The sequence below is a fragment of the Orcinus orca genome, chromosome 13, assembly GCF_937001465.1.
Source record: "Orcinus orca chromosome 13, mOrcOrc1.1, whole genome shotgun sequence".
In the NCBI taxonomy this organism is placed as follows: domain Eukaryota; kingdom Metazoa; phylum Chordata; class Mammalia; order Artiodactyla; family Delphinidae; genus Orcinus; species Orcinus orca.
The window spans coordinates 62834886-62855479 of NC_064571.1; the positions used below are offsets into that span (position 1 = coordinate 62834886).

The following is a 20594-nucleotide window of genomic DNA, read 5'->3' on the forward strand; positions in this document are numbered from 1 at the left end:
CAATGTACAAGTTAAATATTCACAAAATGGCACCTACAATCAACTAACTTCAGCAATACCAGAGACTTGGCCATTTGCTGGTGGTTAACAGACATTACTACCGGCTGGATAATAATACGGGTGGGGAGAAGCACTGAGAAGAGATTTATGCACGTGGAACTTTTCCTGCACCTCTCCCTGCATGCTTGTATTTATAAAGGTCTTTAAGTCAGGAGCCTCCCCTCACCTTCTCCATCCCCCTGCAATGTCCAGAACAGCATCTTTGGATATGAACAGGAGGTGGGCACACAAAATTATAAAGACCATTTGCTCTTGAGGCACAATTTCAAGTGCTTCACATATAAAACCTCATTTAATTTACTGTTATTCACTCCATTTGACAGATGTGGCAACTGAGGCCCAGGGAAACCAAGGGATGCCCAAAGTTACACAGCTACTAAGTGGAGGAACTAGTTTTCAAACTGAAGTCTTTTAATTGTAGTGTATGTTCTTTTTTAACCACAAAGCCATACTACAAGTGTTTCTTCAAAGCAAAGCAAAGCAAAACAAAACAAAATATGCAGCCACTGGACTAAAAACTACAGGACTCGGTGAAACAGGTCTGGACTTTAATATAACCTTTTCTTGTGGGGGAGGGGCAGCTTGGGAGGAGGGCAGAAAAGCTTCTGAACCCCTATTTCCTGTAGGCGGCAAATATGGACGCTTCTATATGCGTAATTTTGTTGTATTTGTCCAAATCCAAAATCATTTTCCTTGTGTGTCTAGGTGTTGACTAAATAATGTCCTCTAAAATTACTGACATTTCACTTACTTGAGTTTATTCTTTGTTTTTCTTCTGAAAATTCTGATGGAGGGACATGTTTTAGGCTCTCCTCCCTTCTAGCATCTAAATTCAATAAACGCCAGGTCATCACACACCAAGGGAGAAAGGTGGATTCTATTTGAAGTAATCTTATGACTGAAGGATCGTTTTTCTGGTCCACAAGGTTCCAGCTCCAACTAGGCCAATACTACTGACCAAGTAATGGCCAGAGGTGTTTCCTCTAAGTAGGAAAATGCTAAACTAAAGGAACAGTGTCTTTTCTCTTTCAAATTGTGGACACTCCAATGTGGTGTTAGTTACAAAGATTACCTCTGACAATAATGCAATGAGATCTTGAATGATAGGAGGGATACGACCACATTTTCCATGATCCTTTTCTTGCAATCCTAAAATTTCTGAACTACTGAAACACAGCAGAATATGATGGCTACATGCAGTCTGCGATTACACTTCCAAAATGCTCTTTCTAATGGATGGAATGATGATTCCTTTCCTAACTTTCTCTACTGCCTAGTGGGATCTTAAACAAATATTCTTTCTGAGTTTCATCAAGTCCCTGAGTATATTCTCTGCCTTTTAAAAGACAGAAACAGCTAGATTGAACCCTCCCTCCTCCTCCTGCACAAATGTACACTCTCTGAGAACAAGAGAAACCCCACGTACCATTAACACATTCAAAGACATCACAGCACTTTCCAGGTGTCCCATCTCCACGAGAGACTATGCGGGGAGTGGATCCCACCTCACACACGGGGAAACCACATAAGCCAGAGAGACACTCGCATCTGAAACCAAAGAAAAGGGAAGGAAAACCCCATGAATAAACAACAACATAGAAGTCGGGAGACCACAAACAAAGTGGCTTTGGAAAACTATTCACCCCTCTCTGTGACACTGTTCTGTTTATCTGGTGTCGCTGGGGAATGGGGAGCGGGTCCTAACATAATTGGCATTCCAAATAACTAAGGCTCATCTCCTTAGTATACGCCCAGATATTTAACGTTAACCATTTTGACAGAAATATTCCTAAAATGCATTACTTCATTTCTTACTTAACCAGACTGGTATTGAGCATAACGAACATTTTCTTGATGACTCAGGGCCATCTTTACATGCATACATTATCCTGTTACTCCAGACATCAGTGATGCTTGCACCGTCTGACACAGAATGATGCTCCTGCGTTAAATGATTCTATGTTGCTACTTGGTTGCTGTTGACCTTTAGGTGTTTTTCAGCAAATTTTCTGACTCGTCTTTCAACTAATAGGTTATTAGTTTGGCTTTTTTTTTTTTTTTTAAATCTTTGTGATTGTGTCTAGTAGCATCCTCCTCTGGAGCTACGTTAATTAATTTATAATTGTGTATAATAAAAGAAATAGATTCTGATTGAAGACCGAGGAGCTTTATAAATAAAGGGCATAAGCTTCAGCAAATGGAGTTTGTGACAGCTATCTGGAAGCTGAAAGTCTTAATGTTTTGGATCTTCTAAGCTGCATGTGTGCATTTCTCTGAATGCAAACTACCTCTGTTGGCTCTCACCCTTAACTTCAACTCCGCTGTAAAACTTGCCTGACCACAGGAAAATAAGAGGCAGGTAAATATAAGAGGAGAAAAAGATATTGTCAACTGCCTGATGTTGATGTGTCGTAATGAAATAAGAGGCAGGAAATGAGAAGCTCAGGGCAGGAGGGTGTCAGGATGTAACTGTAATACAAGGAAGGAGCAGCTAGACTCTGCCCTGGGACTCCCCTGGCAATGGAAGCGTGGGTCAGAGGGTAGAGAGGATGACTAAGGGAGTTCCCAGGTTGGCAGGAGTGAAAGGAAGACATCCTAAAAAGAGACATCCTTGCCGGAAGTATGTGGGTATTTATGTACCAGAGAGGCCAAGATCAGGGGAGGGTAACATTCCCAGCAAGGAAGAACCATTAGCACATTAATTCTGTTTTTTCCCTCTTCTTATTTGATTGTTTTGTTCTATTTTTCTTTGGATCTTTCATAAATTAAAATATGACTGTTGTCCACAAGTACTTCCATAATCAGGCCTAGAGGTTTAATGACATTTATAGTTAACTGTGGAACTAAAAAGGAAACGAATTAAGTTAAAATTTGCACCAAACTCCATTAAAGCCACTGGAAAGGTGTGAATATCCCCTCTCAGGCTTCTTCCATGTGAGGAGATGGTTATATACAGATTATATTGGAGAAGAGGGTGTTAGGTAATTAAAGTTTTGCTGCAATGGTATTTCTGACTATGGTTTAAAATAAATGTTTGGCTGTTTTGTGTGAGCAAAGCCGGGAGCTCTTGATTCATAGTCTCTATTCCTACAGGACAATCACCTTCTACAGCTGAGTAAATATGAACTGAGCTTTTAGTCCCTGGTAAGGTTATCCCACAGTCTCTCATTTTTATGTGCCTAGGCACTGCAGTTTTAAGCAGATGATCATATCCCTGTGACGTTACAGTAACAATATTTATTGCACTTGACACTCTGTACAACTTAAACTCCTCAGAGTTTACAGATTAATGGGGGTAGAGTACTGAGAGGCCCCACCCTGATCCCAATATCTGGATGTCATTACAATGAAAGCATCCTACAAGAATAGCTGACTAACCTTTTTCCACATCTTTGGGAATTCCCCTTCTCTCCCACTGACGTGTTCGAGGAAATTACTTTAGGTTAAACACCAGGGAGCATACGATCAACCAATAAATACCTCCTCTGATGCCTTTCAACCCTTCAGAGACCTTTCCTCAACACTTGCGTGCCAGGCTTTCTGCTGGGCCGACAGAAGTCACACCAACCTGAAAACCATGATTAAGTTTGCCCTTTTTCCCGCTTTTGACATTTGATCTATTTCCCAACATTGAAACATCTCTCTTGTTTTCTCAGAGACCCATACAGGTTGTCTCCAGCATGTTGCAGAAGATCTAAAACTGCACAACTGCCTAGTGACCCACTTAGGAAAGGAAAACCCTTTAGGTTGAATTTTTATTTCTAAACCCAGAATGACTACACACTAAAGACCCAAGGATTCAGATGCTCTGGTTCTGGCCGGCAGGCTTGCTCCCAGCTCCTTTCCCTTCTCTACCAGCCCCTTGGAAAGCCCTCCTTACTTACTGCCACCTTTTGATTCTTCACAGCTTCCCCGAACCTGAGACCAGCAGAGGTTCAAGACCATTAGCACCTTAATAAAGAAGGAACTTATGAAGGAATCAGAAAAGGTTAAAATCTGGGCTGTCATCAGATATCTATCGAGCAAGTATCTATTAGGTTGAGACTTCACGAAACTGCTTTCTTTGTAGATCAAAAATAGTCAAATAGCAATTTCACAGAGTTCAACATAATACAACTCATGTGAGTTATTTTTCGACAGATAGTCTACACACACTCTCAGGTAACAAACGGGGGCCTCATCAGGACCCTTATTTGCCAAGGAAATTTATTATGTCTATACATAATAAAATCAAACAAGGTTTCCTATCCTGTGTTTTCCACTAGAAGAGCCTAGAGGGCACTCCCCTAGAGTCTTCTTGTAGTGAGTCACTGAATTACAGAACAACTGAAGCACTCAGACAGAATCTTGCCCTCATCACCTTTTCTCTTCATTCTTATTATTTTTTTGGTCCCTCCTCCCAATCTCCCTCTTACCCTTTACCCCAATGCCTGGATAAACAGCAAGCAATGGAATGGAGAAAACATGTGGATTGGTAGCTAAGGAAACAGACTAACTTATGAGTAAATCGATGTCCACACTTACCCCTCACTTCTAAAACCTTCCCTCCTCCAACTTCTAGGTTCCGACCTGGTCTCCTCTCACCAAAGTCTCCCCTTCTCCCAGTTCATGCCACGCCCATCCTATGGCTCAGTTCTTGTACTTCTGTAGTCAAAAACCTTCAGTTACTCTTCATTTAACTGATCAACTTCTCAGCCTAGCATTCAACACTCTCAAGTCCACAGATCTTTATTCGAATTCAATCTCGCAGTATTTCTCTTCATACTCCTGATGCTAGTCACCTTCTATTCTCCAAACAAGCCCTCCCTTTGCTGTCTTTCCACTGCTCACCCTACTCTCTCCTGAACATTCCTTATCTAGCCCTCATCTCCAGCTGTCTGTCTAGATACCATCTGCCCTTCCAGGCCAACCTCAGATAATAGCTCCTCTCTGAAACCCCAAATACCATACTTCTCTTAGGATATCTGAAGCAGAAGTGCTAAGGGTTTTTAAAGAAAACAAATAAAATAACAATTTTACTGAGATACGATTCACATACTGTAAAATTCACCCTTTTAAAGTATACAATTCAATGGTCTTTATATTCACAGGGTTGTGCTACCATCACTGCTACCTAATTTTAGAACATTTTCATCATCTCATAAAGAAACCCTGTACTTCCCATTTATCCTCTCCCAGCCCCTGGCAACCACGAATCTCTATTCTTTCTCTATGGACCTACCTATTTTGGTCAGTTCACATAAACAGAATCATGGGCTAAGGGCTTTTCAACCTCCAACAAGAAGCAACTTGCATTTGCCATTTGCCTGAAAAATCAAGCCTTTAATGTTATCCTCAGTATTAAGATAATCATCAGTCAAGGTACCAAACCAATAAATGTCTGCATACTGTAATCACAGCTGCAGCCAGGTGGGTTGGTGAAGCTGTCTTTTTTTCTCTCTCCAGTAGGTAATGGATTCAGCTTAGTGGGCATGTGGGTGGCGGAGTACAAAGACGAACAGCACTCAGAAAAATCATCTAAGCCCCTAGAGGGCACTCCCCTCCTTAGGAGGCCCACGCTGGCTGGCTCTGCGGGCTCAAAGGCAGTGCACACTCATGCATTCCCTTCCTGTCGTTTGTTTCCTGGTCTACACAGACAGTCCCAGAGTCCTAGTACAGCTTACAAGGTGCTCCCAAGTCTAGGCTCTACTTCTCCTCTAGCTTCCACATTCTACTGGCCCCTCTACATGCTCCTGCACACGTCAGTAACAATGGCAATCTGCCATTCACTGAACCCCTACACCCACTCCCGTCACTCAGCGCCGCAGCGCAGCGTCCACTCCCGTCACTCAGCGTCCACTCTCGTCACTCAGTGCCGCAGTGCAGCGTCCACTTCCGTCACTCAGCGTCCACTCCCGTCACTCAGTGCCGCAGCGCAGCGTCCACTCCCGTCACTCAGCGCCACAGTGCAGCGTCCACTCCCGTCACTCAGTGTCCACTCCCGTCACTCAGTGCCGCAGCGCGGCGTCCACTCCCATCACTCAGCGCTACAGCGCAGCGTCCACTCCCGTCACTCAGCGTCCACTCCCGTCACTCAGTGCCGCAGCGCAGCGTCCACTCCCATCACTCAGCGCTACAGCGCAGCGTCCACTCCCGTCACTCAGTGTCCACTCCTGTCACTCAGTGCCGCAGCGCAGCGTCCACTCCCGTCACTCAGCGTCCACTCCCGTCACTCAGTGCTGCAGCGCAGCATCCACTCCCGTCACTCGGTGTTCACTCCCATCACTCAGCGCCGCAGTGCAGCGTCCACTCCCGTCACTCAGTGCCGCAGCGCAGCGTCCACTCCCGTCACTCAGCACCGCAGCGTAGCGTCCACTCCCGTCACTCAACGCCGTAGCGCAGCGTCCACTCCCGTCACTGAGCGCCGCAGCGCAGCGTCCACTCCCGTCATTCAGCGTCCACTCCCGTCACTCAGCGCCGCAGCGCAGCGTCCACTCCCGTCACTCAGTGTCCACTCCCGTCACTCAGCGCCGCAGCGCAGCGTCCACTCCCGTCACTCAGTGTCCACTCCCGTCACTCAGCGCCGCAGTGCAACGTCCACTCCCGTCACTCAGTGCCGCAGCGCAGCGTCCACTCCCGTCACTCAGTGCCGCAGCACAGGGCCCACTCCCGTCACTCAGTGCCGCAGCGCAGCGCCCACTCCCGTCACTCAGTGCCGCAGCACAGCGTCCACTCCCGTCACTCAGCGCCGCAGCTCAGCGTCCACTCCCGTCACTCAGCGTCCACTCCCGTCACTCAGTGCCGCAGCTCAGCGTCCACTCCTGTCACTCAGCACCGCAGTGCAGCGTCCACTCCCGTCACTCAGTGCCGCAGCTCAGCGTCCACTCCCATCACTCAGCGTCGCAGCGCAGCGCCCACTCCCATCACTCAGAGCCACAGCTCAGCGCCCACTCTTCCTCAAATCCCTGCCTCTCTTTTGCCCCAGGTGAATTCCACACAGCCTTAAGGCCACCGCCCTACAAGGCTTTCTCTGACCAAAAAAGCAACCAGGATTAGTTTTCTCTCCTCTTGGAGTGGACCTGTTCCTCCTATGAAGTCAAAATCCTACTCTTTCTCCTGTGAATTCCCCTAGTGCAGGGGCATGTCTTATTTGTCTTGTAAATGAAAAAATGAATGACATAAAGACATCCAAACAATAATCTAGAATAAACTTTTTTTTTCATGGCTAGTAAGTCAGAGGTTAGGCCATGCATTGTTTTTTACAGTTTTTATGTTTATAAATTTTAAACTCAGGGCTAATTGGTGCAGTGCTTTTCAAAATCAGTCTGTGGAGGGAAAGACTATGGAATTTGTTTAGAATGCGGATTCCAGGGTACCACAGTCACGGACTGTTTCTCAGAGTCTGGGGCAGGGCTCCAGAATCTGCCCGTACAATAAGCTCTCCAGGAGACTCCACTGGAGGGAATCTGGGACCCACTTTCTGAACAACTTGCTCCTAAAGGTGCAGTGTCTCAATCGTCACAGTTTAATTTGCACTTTCCGTTGGAAAAAGCTATGTACGACTAGTTTTATCATTTTAATTAGTAGCACATTTTGATTAGTAGCACTTGCTCCTGCCTGAATACATAGAGTGAAGAAAACAGGAACTTTATTTACTATCCAGTACCATCCATCATCCACCAGAAAATGGATGACTGCTAGCAAGCCACTTAAACTCTGGGATGCTCAGTTTTCTTGTCCATAATACAAGATGGTTGGACCTTAATGAGCTTTCTCCAAACTATAAAATCCTGTGATTCCATTACCGTCATTCCCATCACTGCCACAGTCTGACCCCGGCTCATCCCCTTCTGCGGCTTCTCCTCGCCTGCACCCTGTCCTTGGAGCACATCACCATCTCGCCCTTCCACACCCACCTCCTCCTTACCAAGCACCTCAACCTTCAGGCCCGGCTCAAGATGGGCCTTGTCTCTGACACTGCTTTGTTTTGTTTTGTTTTGGAGGGGAATGCAGGAAAAGAAACAATATACTCAGCAAGTTGAAGAATCAACAGTTTGTTTCACCAGAGTGACTAGAGAAACTGTAAAGGATGCTAAACGATAGGGAGTTAGAAGAAGACACCGTGGGGAGAGGAATCCTCTTTGCCACTCCCACCACCACTCAGCAAAGCAGCAAACTGTCAGACTCCTCATCTTCCCCAAGCAGATCCTTATTCCCTGCCCCTTCCTGGAGGGAAAACAACTCAGTGAGGCCCCTGCAAACATATCTCCCAACCCTGCATTTATTCCACACCCAAACTCAGTGTTGAGCCCTTTGAAAGGGGAGAATCACTGTCTATAAATCAAAACCAACTCTAGTCAGGTGGGAAGGAAGACTCCCTTTACACAAGAATAAATGTGGAATTAAAAGGGCAAAGCACGTGTAGTACTAGGATTCCACACAGGGTAACAATGAAACTGTCAGCAAAGGAAGTTACAATGACACATAAAACATATTCTTATCCTGTAAAAAGTATTTTCAACTTTAATTATATCTGATGTACTATCTTTCTACGGATTAAATTTCTTACCTCTTTCTAGGTATGTATAAGTTTAAAAAAGAAAAGACTGCAAATAAAACATCCAAAACGAAATGGGTTTCCCACCTGAGGGTCCAACTATCCTGCACTCCTCCCTACGGAAGTTTCTTAGGACCACCATGCTTCTCCCGCCTCATTGTAAGATTTACTGCTAAGTAACAAACCCTCCTTCACCCTTTCTCCTGCTCATTCCTCCTGTGATGCCTTACATTTCCACCACCCAGGGGGTTAGGCATGTGCCTTAGTTGCAGCAGCAAGCACACCACCCAGCTCTAAGGATCACACGTGCCTCCTTCCAGAAGCCTCCCCCGCTCCTCTTTTCACCTGTAAAACCAGAAACCCCATGTTCTTCACCACTTTCCCTTCAGAGACAACAGCAAACTCACTCTGCATTTTTGGTTGCTGTTGTCATGTTTCGCTTTTTTCTGCGGGGAGCAACTGAAGGATATGCTCCAGTATAGGGACAGTATCAATTGAGGGCAAGCAGGTAAGATATTCCTCTTCATTTCTTACTATGCGGTACTGGCAATAATGATAAAGTCCACTGTAAGCCCCTAATGACACAGTCATTTTAGCTGCCCTCTTCCCAGCTTTCTCAAGGAGCACATGATTATGGCTGGATCCTCAAGGCTGGCCTGTGGCTCAAGAAACTTAGCCTTAGGTGCTAATTTTGAGAGAAAAGTGGTATAAATTGTAAGAAAATAGAGGCAGTGAGCCCACATGGTTCCTGGAAGATCTATAAATTATCTTGCAGAGTCAAGCCCCACAGTAAGCAGGTGAGGTCAGGAGAAAGCAAGGGCACTTCACATCGGTTACCGCCTCCACATGACTGCTTAAAGGAGAGGAGAGTTGGGGCAGTTCCCAAGAGACTCCCTCCTGCAAGGGAGCCAGAGGCACAGACACACAGCTGGGAAGCACCCCCAGGGCCCGTGCCCCTGCTGAACCGTGAGAGCTGGGATCTGGCAGGCATCCTGAACTGCACTCAGTTCAGCCCAACAAGCTGATAACCACCACATCCCAGGACAGGCAGGCTCTCTGCCTTCACCTTCCCGGGCCCGGGGGAAAGACACTGGCGTGTGCTCCCATGGTGGGCAGGACAGCCGCAGAGGGGGACAGGAGAGGCGCATGGAGACCCAGGCGGGAAAAGCAGGAAAGAGGGGAAACCGGCACGTGGCACTCTGCGAAGGAGGAGGACTAGGTCTGGTGGGGACAGGACCTTGTATCAGAGAAACGTCAGGTGTTTCCATTTCAGGGCTGGATTCGCCGACCGTATTAGAAACGGATGCTTTGGAACGTGGAATCAGCTTGCTGGTGAACATGCAGTGGTCCCGTAACTACCTGCCGAGTGTGTGCGTGTGGGAGGCACTCAGCTGGGTAGGGCTGGGGATACGCGGGGTCCTGAGCCTCCATTTAGGAAGTCTGGTTTAGGGAGGTGTCAGATATACATAATCACAAACCAGAACACAATCGGATGGGGACTATTCTGTCTCCTCCCCGGAGCACGTGACGCACAAACACTAATGACATCAGGACTGAACCTCCTATTTGAAAATCTGGACAAATCCTCCACTGCTTGGGTGGCTAATGCTCCTTCACCTCCTCGGAGCTGCCTGCAGCCTGAGCTGCTGCTGAAAGAGCTGACTCTGAGCACACGTCCACGGGCTCCCTGTGGGCTGTCGATTCCCAGACCTCTCATCCTTGTCATCAGTGCAAAGTGCAAGGTCCTCTGGTCTCCCGTCCTCAAGGGAATGCACATCCCCACAAAGAATCGCTCTGCTTCCCAGGGACTCATCCTCCCAGGCCCACTGCTCTGCCTTCCCCACCCTTTCCTCTCTCAGCATCTGAACATCACCACAGAGTATACCACTCCAATCTGTCCTAACCTGGCTCGCCTGAAAACACTACTTCCTTACAGTGAGACCATGAATTTCCCCACACTCACCCTTCACCTGGGGTGGAAGGGAGGCAGACGGTCTCCAAGCTGACCGCCGTGGGCTAGCCCACGGAAAGCTACCGCTTTCCTCCCTCATGCAGGCCCTCCCTCTCTGTGACTTTGCCTCCTGCCCATTTCCTACGGGGGTGGAGGTTCAGAGAATGTACTCTGACATCCGGCAGTCTTAGGTTTGAGTTCTGGCCACTTAGGAGCTGTATGACCTTGGGCAACACGTCACCCCTCCAAGCCTCACTTGTACTGCCTGTAGGATGAGGGTGACTAACGTACCCATATCTCACAGGACTGCTGTGTGGATTAAATAAACTGATATGTGAGAAGTACCCAGGAAAGTGCCTGGAACACAGAAGCCCTCAACACCTGTTAGCTATTTTACGTATATCATTATAAACTGGGAGCTTCCGGGTCTATGTGGAGGAAGCAGTTTCAACGTCCTGGCCTCGCTTGATCTTTTGGAATCCAGTGGCCCTTGCTGCCCCTCCACTTCGGCCACTTACTTTACTAGCCACCGCAATCTCAAATTTCACGTCAGATATCCTAGTCGCCGAGCACAACGGTTCATCCCTCCTTCCAGCTCTCTCAGGCCCAAGCTCCCACTGCACCAACCCTTCAACCTCCCGGAGACATCTACTCCCAAATCTCTCCCTTTTCTTCTCGGCGTGGGCCTCATCCTGATGGTAACTCCTTAACAATACAGCCCAAACCCATGGCGCTTTACCTGAGTCACCACCTTCATGATACTTCTAAATTTCCTGCCCCTTTAACCTCCATCCATATCTTGTCTCTCAACACCAACCCCAAGTCAGTTACACCCAGAGATGGCAAACCTGTCTTCATTCAAAGGGAAGTGGGATGTTGCAGACAACTCTAGAGGGTCTGTGCCCTCTGAAGGGGCTTCACTACTCACTCCATGCAGAAACGTACAGTGTTGCTACACCTTTCAACTGCTCAAGAGAAGCCAGAGTTTTGAGTCAAGCATCCCAGGTTTTAAATGCTGATGACTAATTTAAAGATGGCAAAAAAAAAAAAAAAAAAGGCAAATCAAAGAAAACATGTCTTGGGGTCAAATTCAGCCCAAAGGCTGCCAACTGCAAATACCCAAGTTGTTGATGACTGGTGGAGAGTAAAAAAAAAAAAGGGTACACACTTAGCAGTAGCTATTCCACCTCTTCAACACTGGAGTCCCTCACGTGTCCAAAGACCTCCATTCATCCCTAAGGATCATTCTGCCAACTAGAGGAACAAAGCGTTGATGCTGTGTGTATATGTGTGAGTAGGGGAGTGTGAGTGGGCACAGATGGGAAGTGTCCATCAAACAAGGGGAAGTGGGGATGGAGGGAAAGACATTCCAGGAAGAGGAAAGAACCTACTCACATCTACAGGGCAAGAAAGAATATAGTGTTTTAGGTTGGAGCAAATGGTTCAGCCACCAGGAACATATGCTGTGCTGGGATTTGGGACTGGAGGATACTGTGGGGGAACTTGCAGGAGACATGGCTAGTGAGATAGGCCAGAGCTGGTTAACAAGGGGCCTTGCATACCATACTAAGAAGTATCTTTAATTGAAAGCAATAAGAAAGTAATAAATATCTTGAACAAGTGATGGAGTCTTGCCAAGGGATGATTATCTAAGAAAAAAACCAACACTGTCATGAATTCCATTTTTCTTGAATCATAAAGATAGGCAGGATTAGTAATATTTTTTCCTTTTTCTTTTTTTTTTTACTGAAGTGTAGTTGACTTTTTTTTTTAAAACATCTTTATTGGAGTATAATTGCTTTAAAATGTTAAGTTTCTGCTGTATAACAAAGTGAGTCAGCTATACGTATACATGTATCCCCATATCCCCTCCCTCTTGCGTCTCCCTCCCACCCTCCCTATCCCACCCCTCTAGGTGGTCACAAAGCACCGAGCTGATCTCCCTGTGCGATGCGGCTGCTTCCCACTAGCTATCTGTTTTACACTTGGTAGTGTGCATATGCCATTGCTACTCTCTCACTTCGTCCCATCTTACCCTTCCCCCTCCCCGTGTCCTCAAGTCCATTGTCTATGCCTGCATCTTGATTCCTGTCCTGCTCCTAGGTTCTTCAGAACCTTTTTTTTTTTTTAGATTCCATATATATGTGTCAGCATACGGTATTTGTTTTTCTCTTTCCGACTTACTTCACTGTGTATGACAGACTCTATGTCCATCCACCTCACTACAAATAACTCAATTTTGTTTCTTTTTATGGCTGAGTAATATTCCATTGGATATATGTGCCACATCTTCTTTATCCATTCATCTGTCGGTGGACACTTAGGTTGATTCTGTGTCCTGGCTATTGTAAATAGTGCTGCAATGAACATTGTGGTACATGACTCTTTCTGAAGTATGGTTTTCTCAGGGTGTATGCCCAGTAGTGGGATGGCTGGGTTGTATGGTAGTTCTACTTTTAGTTTCTTAAGGAAACTCCATATTGTTCTCCATAGTGGCTGTATCAATTTACATTCCCACAACGGTGCAAGAGGGTTCCCTTTTCTAGTGGTAATGTTTTCAGTTGCAAGACACATTAAAAGTTTAAAAATCAATGACCACAATAGCCTAGAATGCCCTTTCCTCTTTCTCCATCTGGTGAACTCTGACTCATTCTTAAAGACTGAACTCAAAAGTCAAATCCAACAGTTTTCCAAATAGGATCTCTTTGCTCTGTGAGCTTACTGTTTTTTGCACACTGCTATCTCTAAAGCACGTAGCCCTCTAAATTGCATTGTTTTCTACATGTCTGCCTTTCCTTTATTAATTTTAACATCTTTATTGGAGTATAATTGCTTTACAAGGGTGTGTTAGTTTCTGCTTTATAACAAAGTGAATCAGCTATACATATACATATATCCCCGTATCTCCTCCCTCTTGTGTCTCCCTCCCACCCTCCCTATCCCACCCTTCTAGGTGGTCACAAAGCACCGAGCTGATCTCCCTGTGCTATGCGGCTGCTTCCCACTAGCTATCTATTTTACATTTGGTAGTATATATAAGTCCATGCCACTCTCTCACTTCGTCATAGCTTACCCTTCCCCCTCCCAGTGTCCTCAAGTCCATTCTCTAGGTCTGTGTCTTTATTCCTGTCCTGCCCCTAGATTCTTCATAACCATTTTTTTTTAAGATTCCATATATATGTGTTAGCATACGGTATTTGTTTTTCTCTTTCCGACTTACTTCACTCTGTATGGCAGACTCTAGGTCCATCCACCTCACTACAAATAACACAATTTCGTTTCTTTTTATGGCTGAGTAATATTCCATTGTATATATGTGCCACATCTTCTTTCCCCAAAGAAGATATACAGATTGCCAACAAACACATGAAAGAATGTTCAACATCACTAATCATTAGAGAAATGCAAATCAAAACAATTATGAGGTATCACCTCACATGGTCAGAATGGCCATCATCAAAAAATCTAGAAACAATAAATGCTGGAGAGGGTGTGGAGAAAAGGGAACCCTCTTGCACTGTTGGTGGGAATGTAAATTGATACAGCCACTATGGAGAACAGTATGGAGGTTCCTTACAAAACTAAAAATAGAACTACCATACGACCCAGCAATCCCACTACTGGGCGTATACACTGAGAAAACCATAATTCATAAAGAGTCATGTACCACAATATTCACCGCAGCACTATTTACAACAGCCAGGACATGGAAGCAACCTAAGTGTCCATCAACAGATGAATGGATAAAGAAGATGTGGCATGTATATGCCTTTCCTTTAGATGGTAAGCTCCTTGACATCAGTGTCTACATCTTATTCCTACAAGGTTAGCATAACATCCAGCACATGATAAACACTCGAATATTTGTTCTCCACACAGACTAAAAACACTGTAGGATTCTGATGCTAGGACCTGCCACAGTTTAACTATCTATAAATTTAACCAAAAGCATATACTGTGGTAGGCAATGATGAGATTGAGACTTACAAGGTGCAACCTTGTCCTCAAAAAAGTACACAATCTAATGTCTTAGGAAGTGTCATAAGAGTCTTCAAGAATCCATGATCTAGTTATGGAGATCAGAGTACTCTTATCATCTTATCGTAAGAGTCATGACATACAAACAAAGGCAAAATCAGGAAAGGTTCATTTAAACTGCACTTGTCTGTGTGATACATTCACAAGAGACTAACTGAGCATCAAGTCCAAGAGAAACCAGCTGCCTCCACCTTCAGGGTTGCAGTCAAGCAGTTAAACATCTGCTGGGCAAATATAACCCTGAACCCTCTGCACTCTGTGTCCACACAGTAATGAGTCTTATCACTTACATCCCACGTAAAGGTGCAGATGAAGAGTAAAATATAGTACACCAAATTTGGGGTTGCTTCTGGTATTTCCAGAAGAGGTAGGATTTGAATATGCTAGATTTGCTTATTAGTTACGTAAATAGCTTCACAAAACATTTTTGCAGAACTGTCTGGAGCTGTTCTCCCGTTCAGCTGTGTCATGATGTGATGATTTCAAATGAGGGTGGGTGGGGAAAGCCCTCTGAGGTTCAATATTATCCAGGCTGTGCATTCCACTTTCCAACTTAATCGAAAGTCTTATGGAATTCAGCTGAGTTACTCTCTTTGAGCGAGGGTCAGAAGGCCGTGTCTTTATCATCTGGTGATGGCCAGGCTCACTCAGATCAAACTGAAAGCCTCTGAGTGAGAGCCCTGAGCTTTGTTTCAGGACTGAAACAAATATAAACTAAGACTAGACACTGGTCTAATGTATGGTGAAACGCCAAAGACATAAGGCACTAGTATAGGAAGTGCAGGGCTTCCACATCTGAAGTGAATTATTGACAAATTAAACTCTCTACTAGGGAGATAGTTCATCTCCAATGGGCAAGGGCTTTACTTCTAGGAAAGCATATTTTCTTCATTCTGGGGATAAGTCCAATAATAACATGGAATTCCTACAATTATTTTGTTTTAAAAACATCAGAGTTTAATATAGACTCTGTCTTTTTTCGTCATGAGTTGACTTGCTCTTTTGGGCCAAAAATTACTGTGACAGAGGGCAACAGAATAGATGTTCTTTTCTTAGTTGAGAAAGAAGGGCTTCAAATATATTTCCAAATTTTTCTGCATGTGTTTAGAAACAGAGAGAATGCTACCATGACAGCATGTCAAGAGTCAGGAATGTTTTAAATCTGTGCTATGCTAATCCATATTTTACATATTGGATAACTTAATTTTATTTATTCCCCAAAAGCAGCTGGATAATTATTCAAATTAAAGGGAACAACCAAAAAGTGAACTGAATTAGAGATATTTGTCTACTAAAAGATTAATCTTACCAAAAAACCCCCAAAACTGTTATTAAGTGCCGTCTTCTTCAAGACAAGGTCTTGGGAACAGATGGACATGATAATTCATTACAAGAGTCTTAATTTGATAAAGTACTTTTGAAAATGAATATTCAGGGATAATTTCCACTGGTTAGTTTCCATAAGCATGATACATGCAACTTAATTACCTAGCACACTGTTAAGAGCATAGGGATCTACAATAACTGTTATTTGATGATCTAAAGAACTTAACACCATCTCAAAGAACTAAGGGGGGGCTCCCTGAGCTTTGAAAAGGAACCTGCCTTTTCTGAGCCACATGCAGGAAGTTTCTGGCTTTGACATCCGTGTCTGGTTGGGCTGATGTGCCCTGTGATGACAGTCTTGTCCTCCGTGTTCCTGACCCTTGTGTAATCCTCCCGCCCACCCTCTGGCCCCTCAACACCCTCCTAAAGGCGTCAAGCAGCAGAATGATAGGCTGAGGCTCTGGAGTCAGATTTTCAACCTGAAGCAGCAGAGTATGACTATCTAGATGTTGTGGTAAAGGAAAAAAATTCATGACCTTCGTTCTGGTCATGGGCTGTATATCTGATGTATCTTTCTGATACAATAGGGTTAGGCATCCTTCCTTTTTTCTTGTTTCCTTTCCTGGAATTACAGTGTTTGTAGCTGTTATAATATGACACAGTATGAGTGAGAAATTGTCTTCTAAGGTCAATGTCTTACAAGACAGAAATAAAACTGAGGCTCAAACAAAGAAAAAGGAACTTAACTCAGTAGACCATTTTTTATTTTAAGAGACATAGAAAGAAATGGTGTAATCATAAGGTTAGGAACAGAATCTAAACCTCTTCCACAAATATAATGCTCTCTGTGTGTATATACAAGTTAGTGTGAAATAAAGAAAAATGCAATGAAAATATGGAGACGCTGCATAAAGAGGAGTGACAGGGAAGAAAGACAAAGACAGACTACCTTAAGGGAAGTGGGGTAGCAATAGCTGGGGAAAGGGAGGTACAAATACTGGTGTGGGAGCCAGCCAGCAGCCATGCACAGGCTGATGGGAGTTCATGGTGGTGAGCATGCAGGGGTACGAGGATGCCACACCCAGCACGCTCCCCACAACGTACCCAGAAAGGCAGGCGGACAGGCAGAGATATCCACATTCTATGAGAAAGCAGTTTAACACAGTAAGTCCTTATCTTATGGATTCAGCCTTTGGCCACACAGTCTCTGCTCCTGCTATATAAGGGGCTATCTATTTACAGATATTAAAACAACAACTAACTAGCAATATTCAACTAGCCATTAACCAACAGGCAATCTATTTTGTTGGATTACCACTCAGTTTTCACAATTCAACCAGTTCTGAGCATCCTGGTTTAAATTATTAGTCTAAGAAAAAATTATTACTATTATTTCATTTTGCCTTTCCTATTTTTTTTTAAAAGAAAATGGAAAAAAAAGAAAAAGTAACCGTAATTCTTTTATGACTTCCTTTGGACTTTATCCCCTTCATGATGAAAACCATATATCTCTCCCATTATCTTCTGAGTTCTGGGATTTTCTAAAATTTCCCTTCTCATTTCTTTCTCAGGAGTCTCCTATCACCAGCAGATTGGGGTGTTTTTTTTTTTCCCTTCTCTAAAGGGTTTGGGAAAAGTCAAAAAATTTAAATTTAAGTAGAAGCTACTTTTGAGATCATCAAATCCCTCCTCCCCTCCTTCTCTCTCAGGTAAGAAAACAGACCCAGATGTTGTGAGGCTTGTCCAGATTCATGCAGAAGTGGACCTGGATTCTAGAACTCAGTATCCAGGCACAGGTTTTTTCTGCATAGCACCAGGTGACGTGTGAAGGAGTATTCTTTAGCTGCTGAACGGTCTACTCACATGTACACATTTGCCCACACACTACACTGTAAAAGCAAGTGTATGACATGGAATGTTAGGTCCCCTGAGTGGTGGGGCCGGAGAGGGGCTTTGGGGAGTGAGCTCAGGACCACAGCAGTGCGGTGCTAGCTGGTGATCTGTGCTCACAAAGCCTGGCTCTGCCACTCAGCGGGCAGGACCCTTCCTGAAACGGGAGAGCCATACAACCTGCCTCCTGTGGGTGGGGCAGCGCTGGGATTCAGGTTCAGCTACATTTTCACTGGAACTGTACTCAGAATCTAATGTGCTCGAGACATTCTATTAAACGTTTTAGAGAAAACCAAAGTCACATAACAGTCAACATTTTAGCCTACAGATAATCTAAAATTTTTAATTACTTTGGACTAAGAAGAAAAAGTTAAAAGTGCTTCCAAATCTTGATTTTAAAATAAAAGAGGATTTTCAGTATAGTCTCAGAAAGCAAGAGATATAAATGTTCTGGATATAGGTTCTGGAAGAGAATCAGACCCTTTAGTCAGAGAGGCTGCAGACAGGAGAGAGCTTGGGAACCTGGCTTGATACACTGCACACAACCCAGGAGAAACCCTATTTTAAGTTTTTCAACGTTATAAACACTGACTTAATTTATTTCCACCTCAAAATAACTGGATTGGGCTTTTCTAAATAACTATTAAGGAATGGATATTTAGAGACAGAAATTGAAAACAGAATGTTTCAGAACAAAAAGTTGGGGACAAATCTCATTAAAATAAATTTAGAATGGGTGACTGTCAATAACATTATATTCATTCATCTTCTTAATAAAAACATAAGAACAGTTACATAACAAAGCAAAAGGCATAAGGATATTGAAACACTCATTTGACTTACGGTAAAAGGGAATACAGTAAAGGTATTACTTTTTAGATTTTTAACTAGTTAATTTCTCCCCTGTGAACCTGTATCTAAAAAGCCTGGTGAAAAATTACAGAGGCAAAGAGAAAACTCTGTAAAATGCAGCACATACATCGGGGATAGCAAATGGTGAGGAGTGCAGAGAAAAAACAAAACAGTCTAAGCTGGCCGACACAGGAGGACATGGGATGCACAGAGGTACAGCGCAGGCTGGATCTACCCTCCAACCACACCTGGTGGGTATATTTCTCTCAGACAACTATCCATTCCAGAATCAACCATTACCAAGGGAATTACTATGTACATCTTTGAAAGTTTGGGGTTTTTTTCTGTTAGTTTTAAAAATTGACCTGGTTTTATCAGGCAGTCTTATGGCGTCCAAAAATGGCATTCCCTGTTGTGTGATGAGAGAAAACCAAGATTAACTAGATAGTCACAACATTCCATAAGGAGAGGAGTTAAAAATAATGACTGGCTAAATGATGCTTAAAGTTGAGGTGGTGCTCAGAGGCTCCTCAATCATTTATCTACTCCCAGGTGAACTGCTGACTGGCAAGTGAAGGGAGAAGCAGAAACAGAGCAGCTGAGAGAAAGGAGGGCCCTGAGTCCCAGGGCCAGAAGGACATTTAGTCTTTGGAAAGAAGGTCGCAGAGCTGCAACACTCCACCAACTTTCGACCATTAGAAAATGAAACCTAAGGAGGCCCCTATTTTGATGACATGTATGTTATGGTGGATTAAAAATGGTCACAGGGCTTCCCTGGTGGCGCAGTGGTTGAGAGTCCACCTGCCGATGCAGGGGACACGGGTTCGTGCCCCGGTCCAGGAAGATCCCACATGCCACGGAGCGGCTGGGCCCGTGAGCCATGGCCGCTGAGCCTGCGCGTCTGGAGCCTGTGCTCCGCAACGGGAGAGGCCACAACAGTGAGAGGCCTGTGTACCGCAAAAAAAAAAAAAGTCACAAATTCTTTGCAGCTTCTCCCATCAAGAGGTGGAATCCATTGCCCCACACTTTGAACGAAGGCTCTCCCTGTGAATTGCTTACACTATCAGAATGCAGTGGAGGTCATGCTGTGTGACTTCCAAGTTCTTGGTCTCTTTTAAGGCTTTGCTGCTTCCTCCCTTGCTTCTGCCATCACACAGAGGAGCCAGGATGAAGGACCACACAGGGGGTGACAGGCCTTTCCAGCCAGATATGTAAGAATGATGCCACCGTAGACCATCTAGCCCCAGATGACCCACCAGCTGCCTACAGAAGAACCTCCCAGTTAAAACACTGAGGCATGAGAAATAATAAATCTTCATTGTTTTAAGCAACTACTTTTGGGGGTGTCTTGTTACACAGCCATGTGTAACTGAAACATGGGTATATTGTGTTAATATGTACTATGCTGATATAAACAAACATGATGGTGAGATATAAATTCATATTCTTTAATATATTTCCTGAACTTAAAAACAACAACAGAACATTGTACCAAAAAAAAAAAAAACTGCACTGGAGAGTATAGGGCTTTGAATCAAAGAACCTGGGCTGAAGACTTGGACCTGCTCTGTCCCTTGTACCAAAAAACATTTGTGATCTTGCACAAGTCACTTATTCTCTCAACCTCTGTTTTCATATCCATAAGTTTCTCATGGAGTCAGAAAGATGACAAAATGAGGGCAGCAAAAGTAAAAAATGCTTTGTAAACAGCAAGGTACAAGTTTAAGCTGTCACTGTTACTGCCACCTAGATGTTACTTAAAGACTTTCCTGTTTTTCCTTCCCTGCAAAGACATCATTTGATTTGACATAACTTTCTCTTTGTAAGTTTCCTTTTCCATGGAGGCACTGGCATGCACACATGCACACATGTACAAAGGGTCTTGCAAAGACCATGAGGTGTCATGAGCCCCATGGACAGTCCCATTTTTCCTTTTTGTCA

At 44.3% G+C, this 20594-nt stretch overlaps 1 protein-coding gene and 1 long non-coding RNA gene across 6 annotated transcripts in view; both read right to left on the reverse strand.

Annotated features, from left to right (window-relative positions):
• Positions 1-20594, reverse strand: part of CRIM1 (cysteine rich transmembrane BMP regulator 1) — a 207614-nt gene that overhangs the window by 84806 nt on the left and 102214 nt on the right. For all 5 annotated transcript variants that reach the window (XM_004265060.4, XM_033419295.2, XM_033419294.2 and 2 more), the window contains one exon: positions 1487-1608. In XM_004265060.4, the coding sequence (XP_004265108.1) occupies positions 1487-1608 (122 nt within the window). The remainder of the gene's footprint in view (positions 1-1486; positions 1609-20594) is intronic.
• On the reverse strand, positions 4017-7659 carry LOC125960926 (uncharacterized). The gene is made up of 3 exons (XR_007471117.1): positions 6764-7659; positions 6091-6262; positions 4017-5898 (listed from the first exon to the last, which is right to left on the reverse strand). It is a non-coding gene; the product is annotated as an uncharacterized LOC125960926 (long non-coding RNA).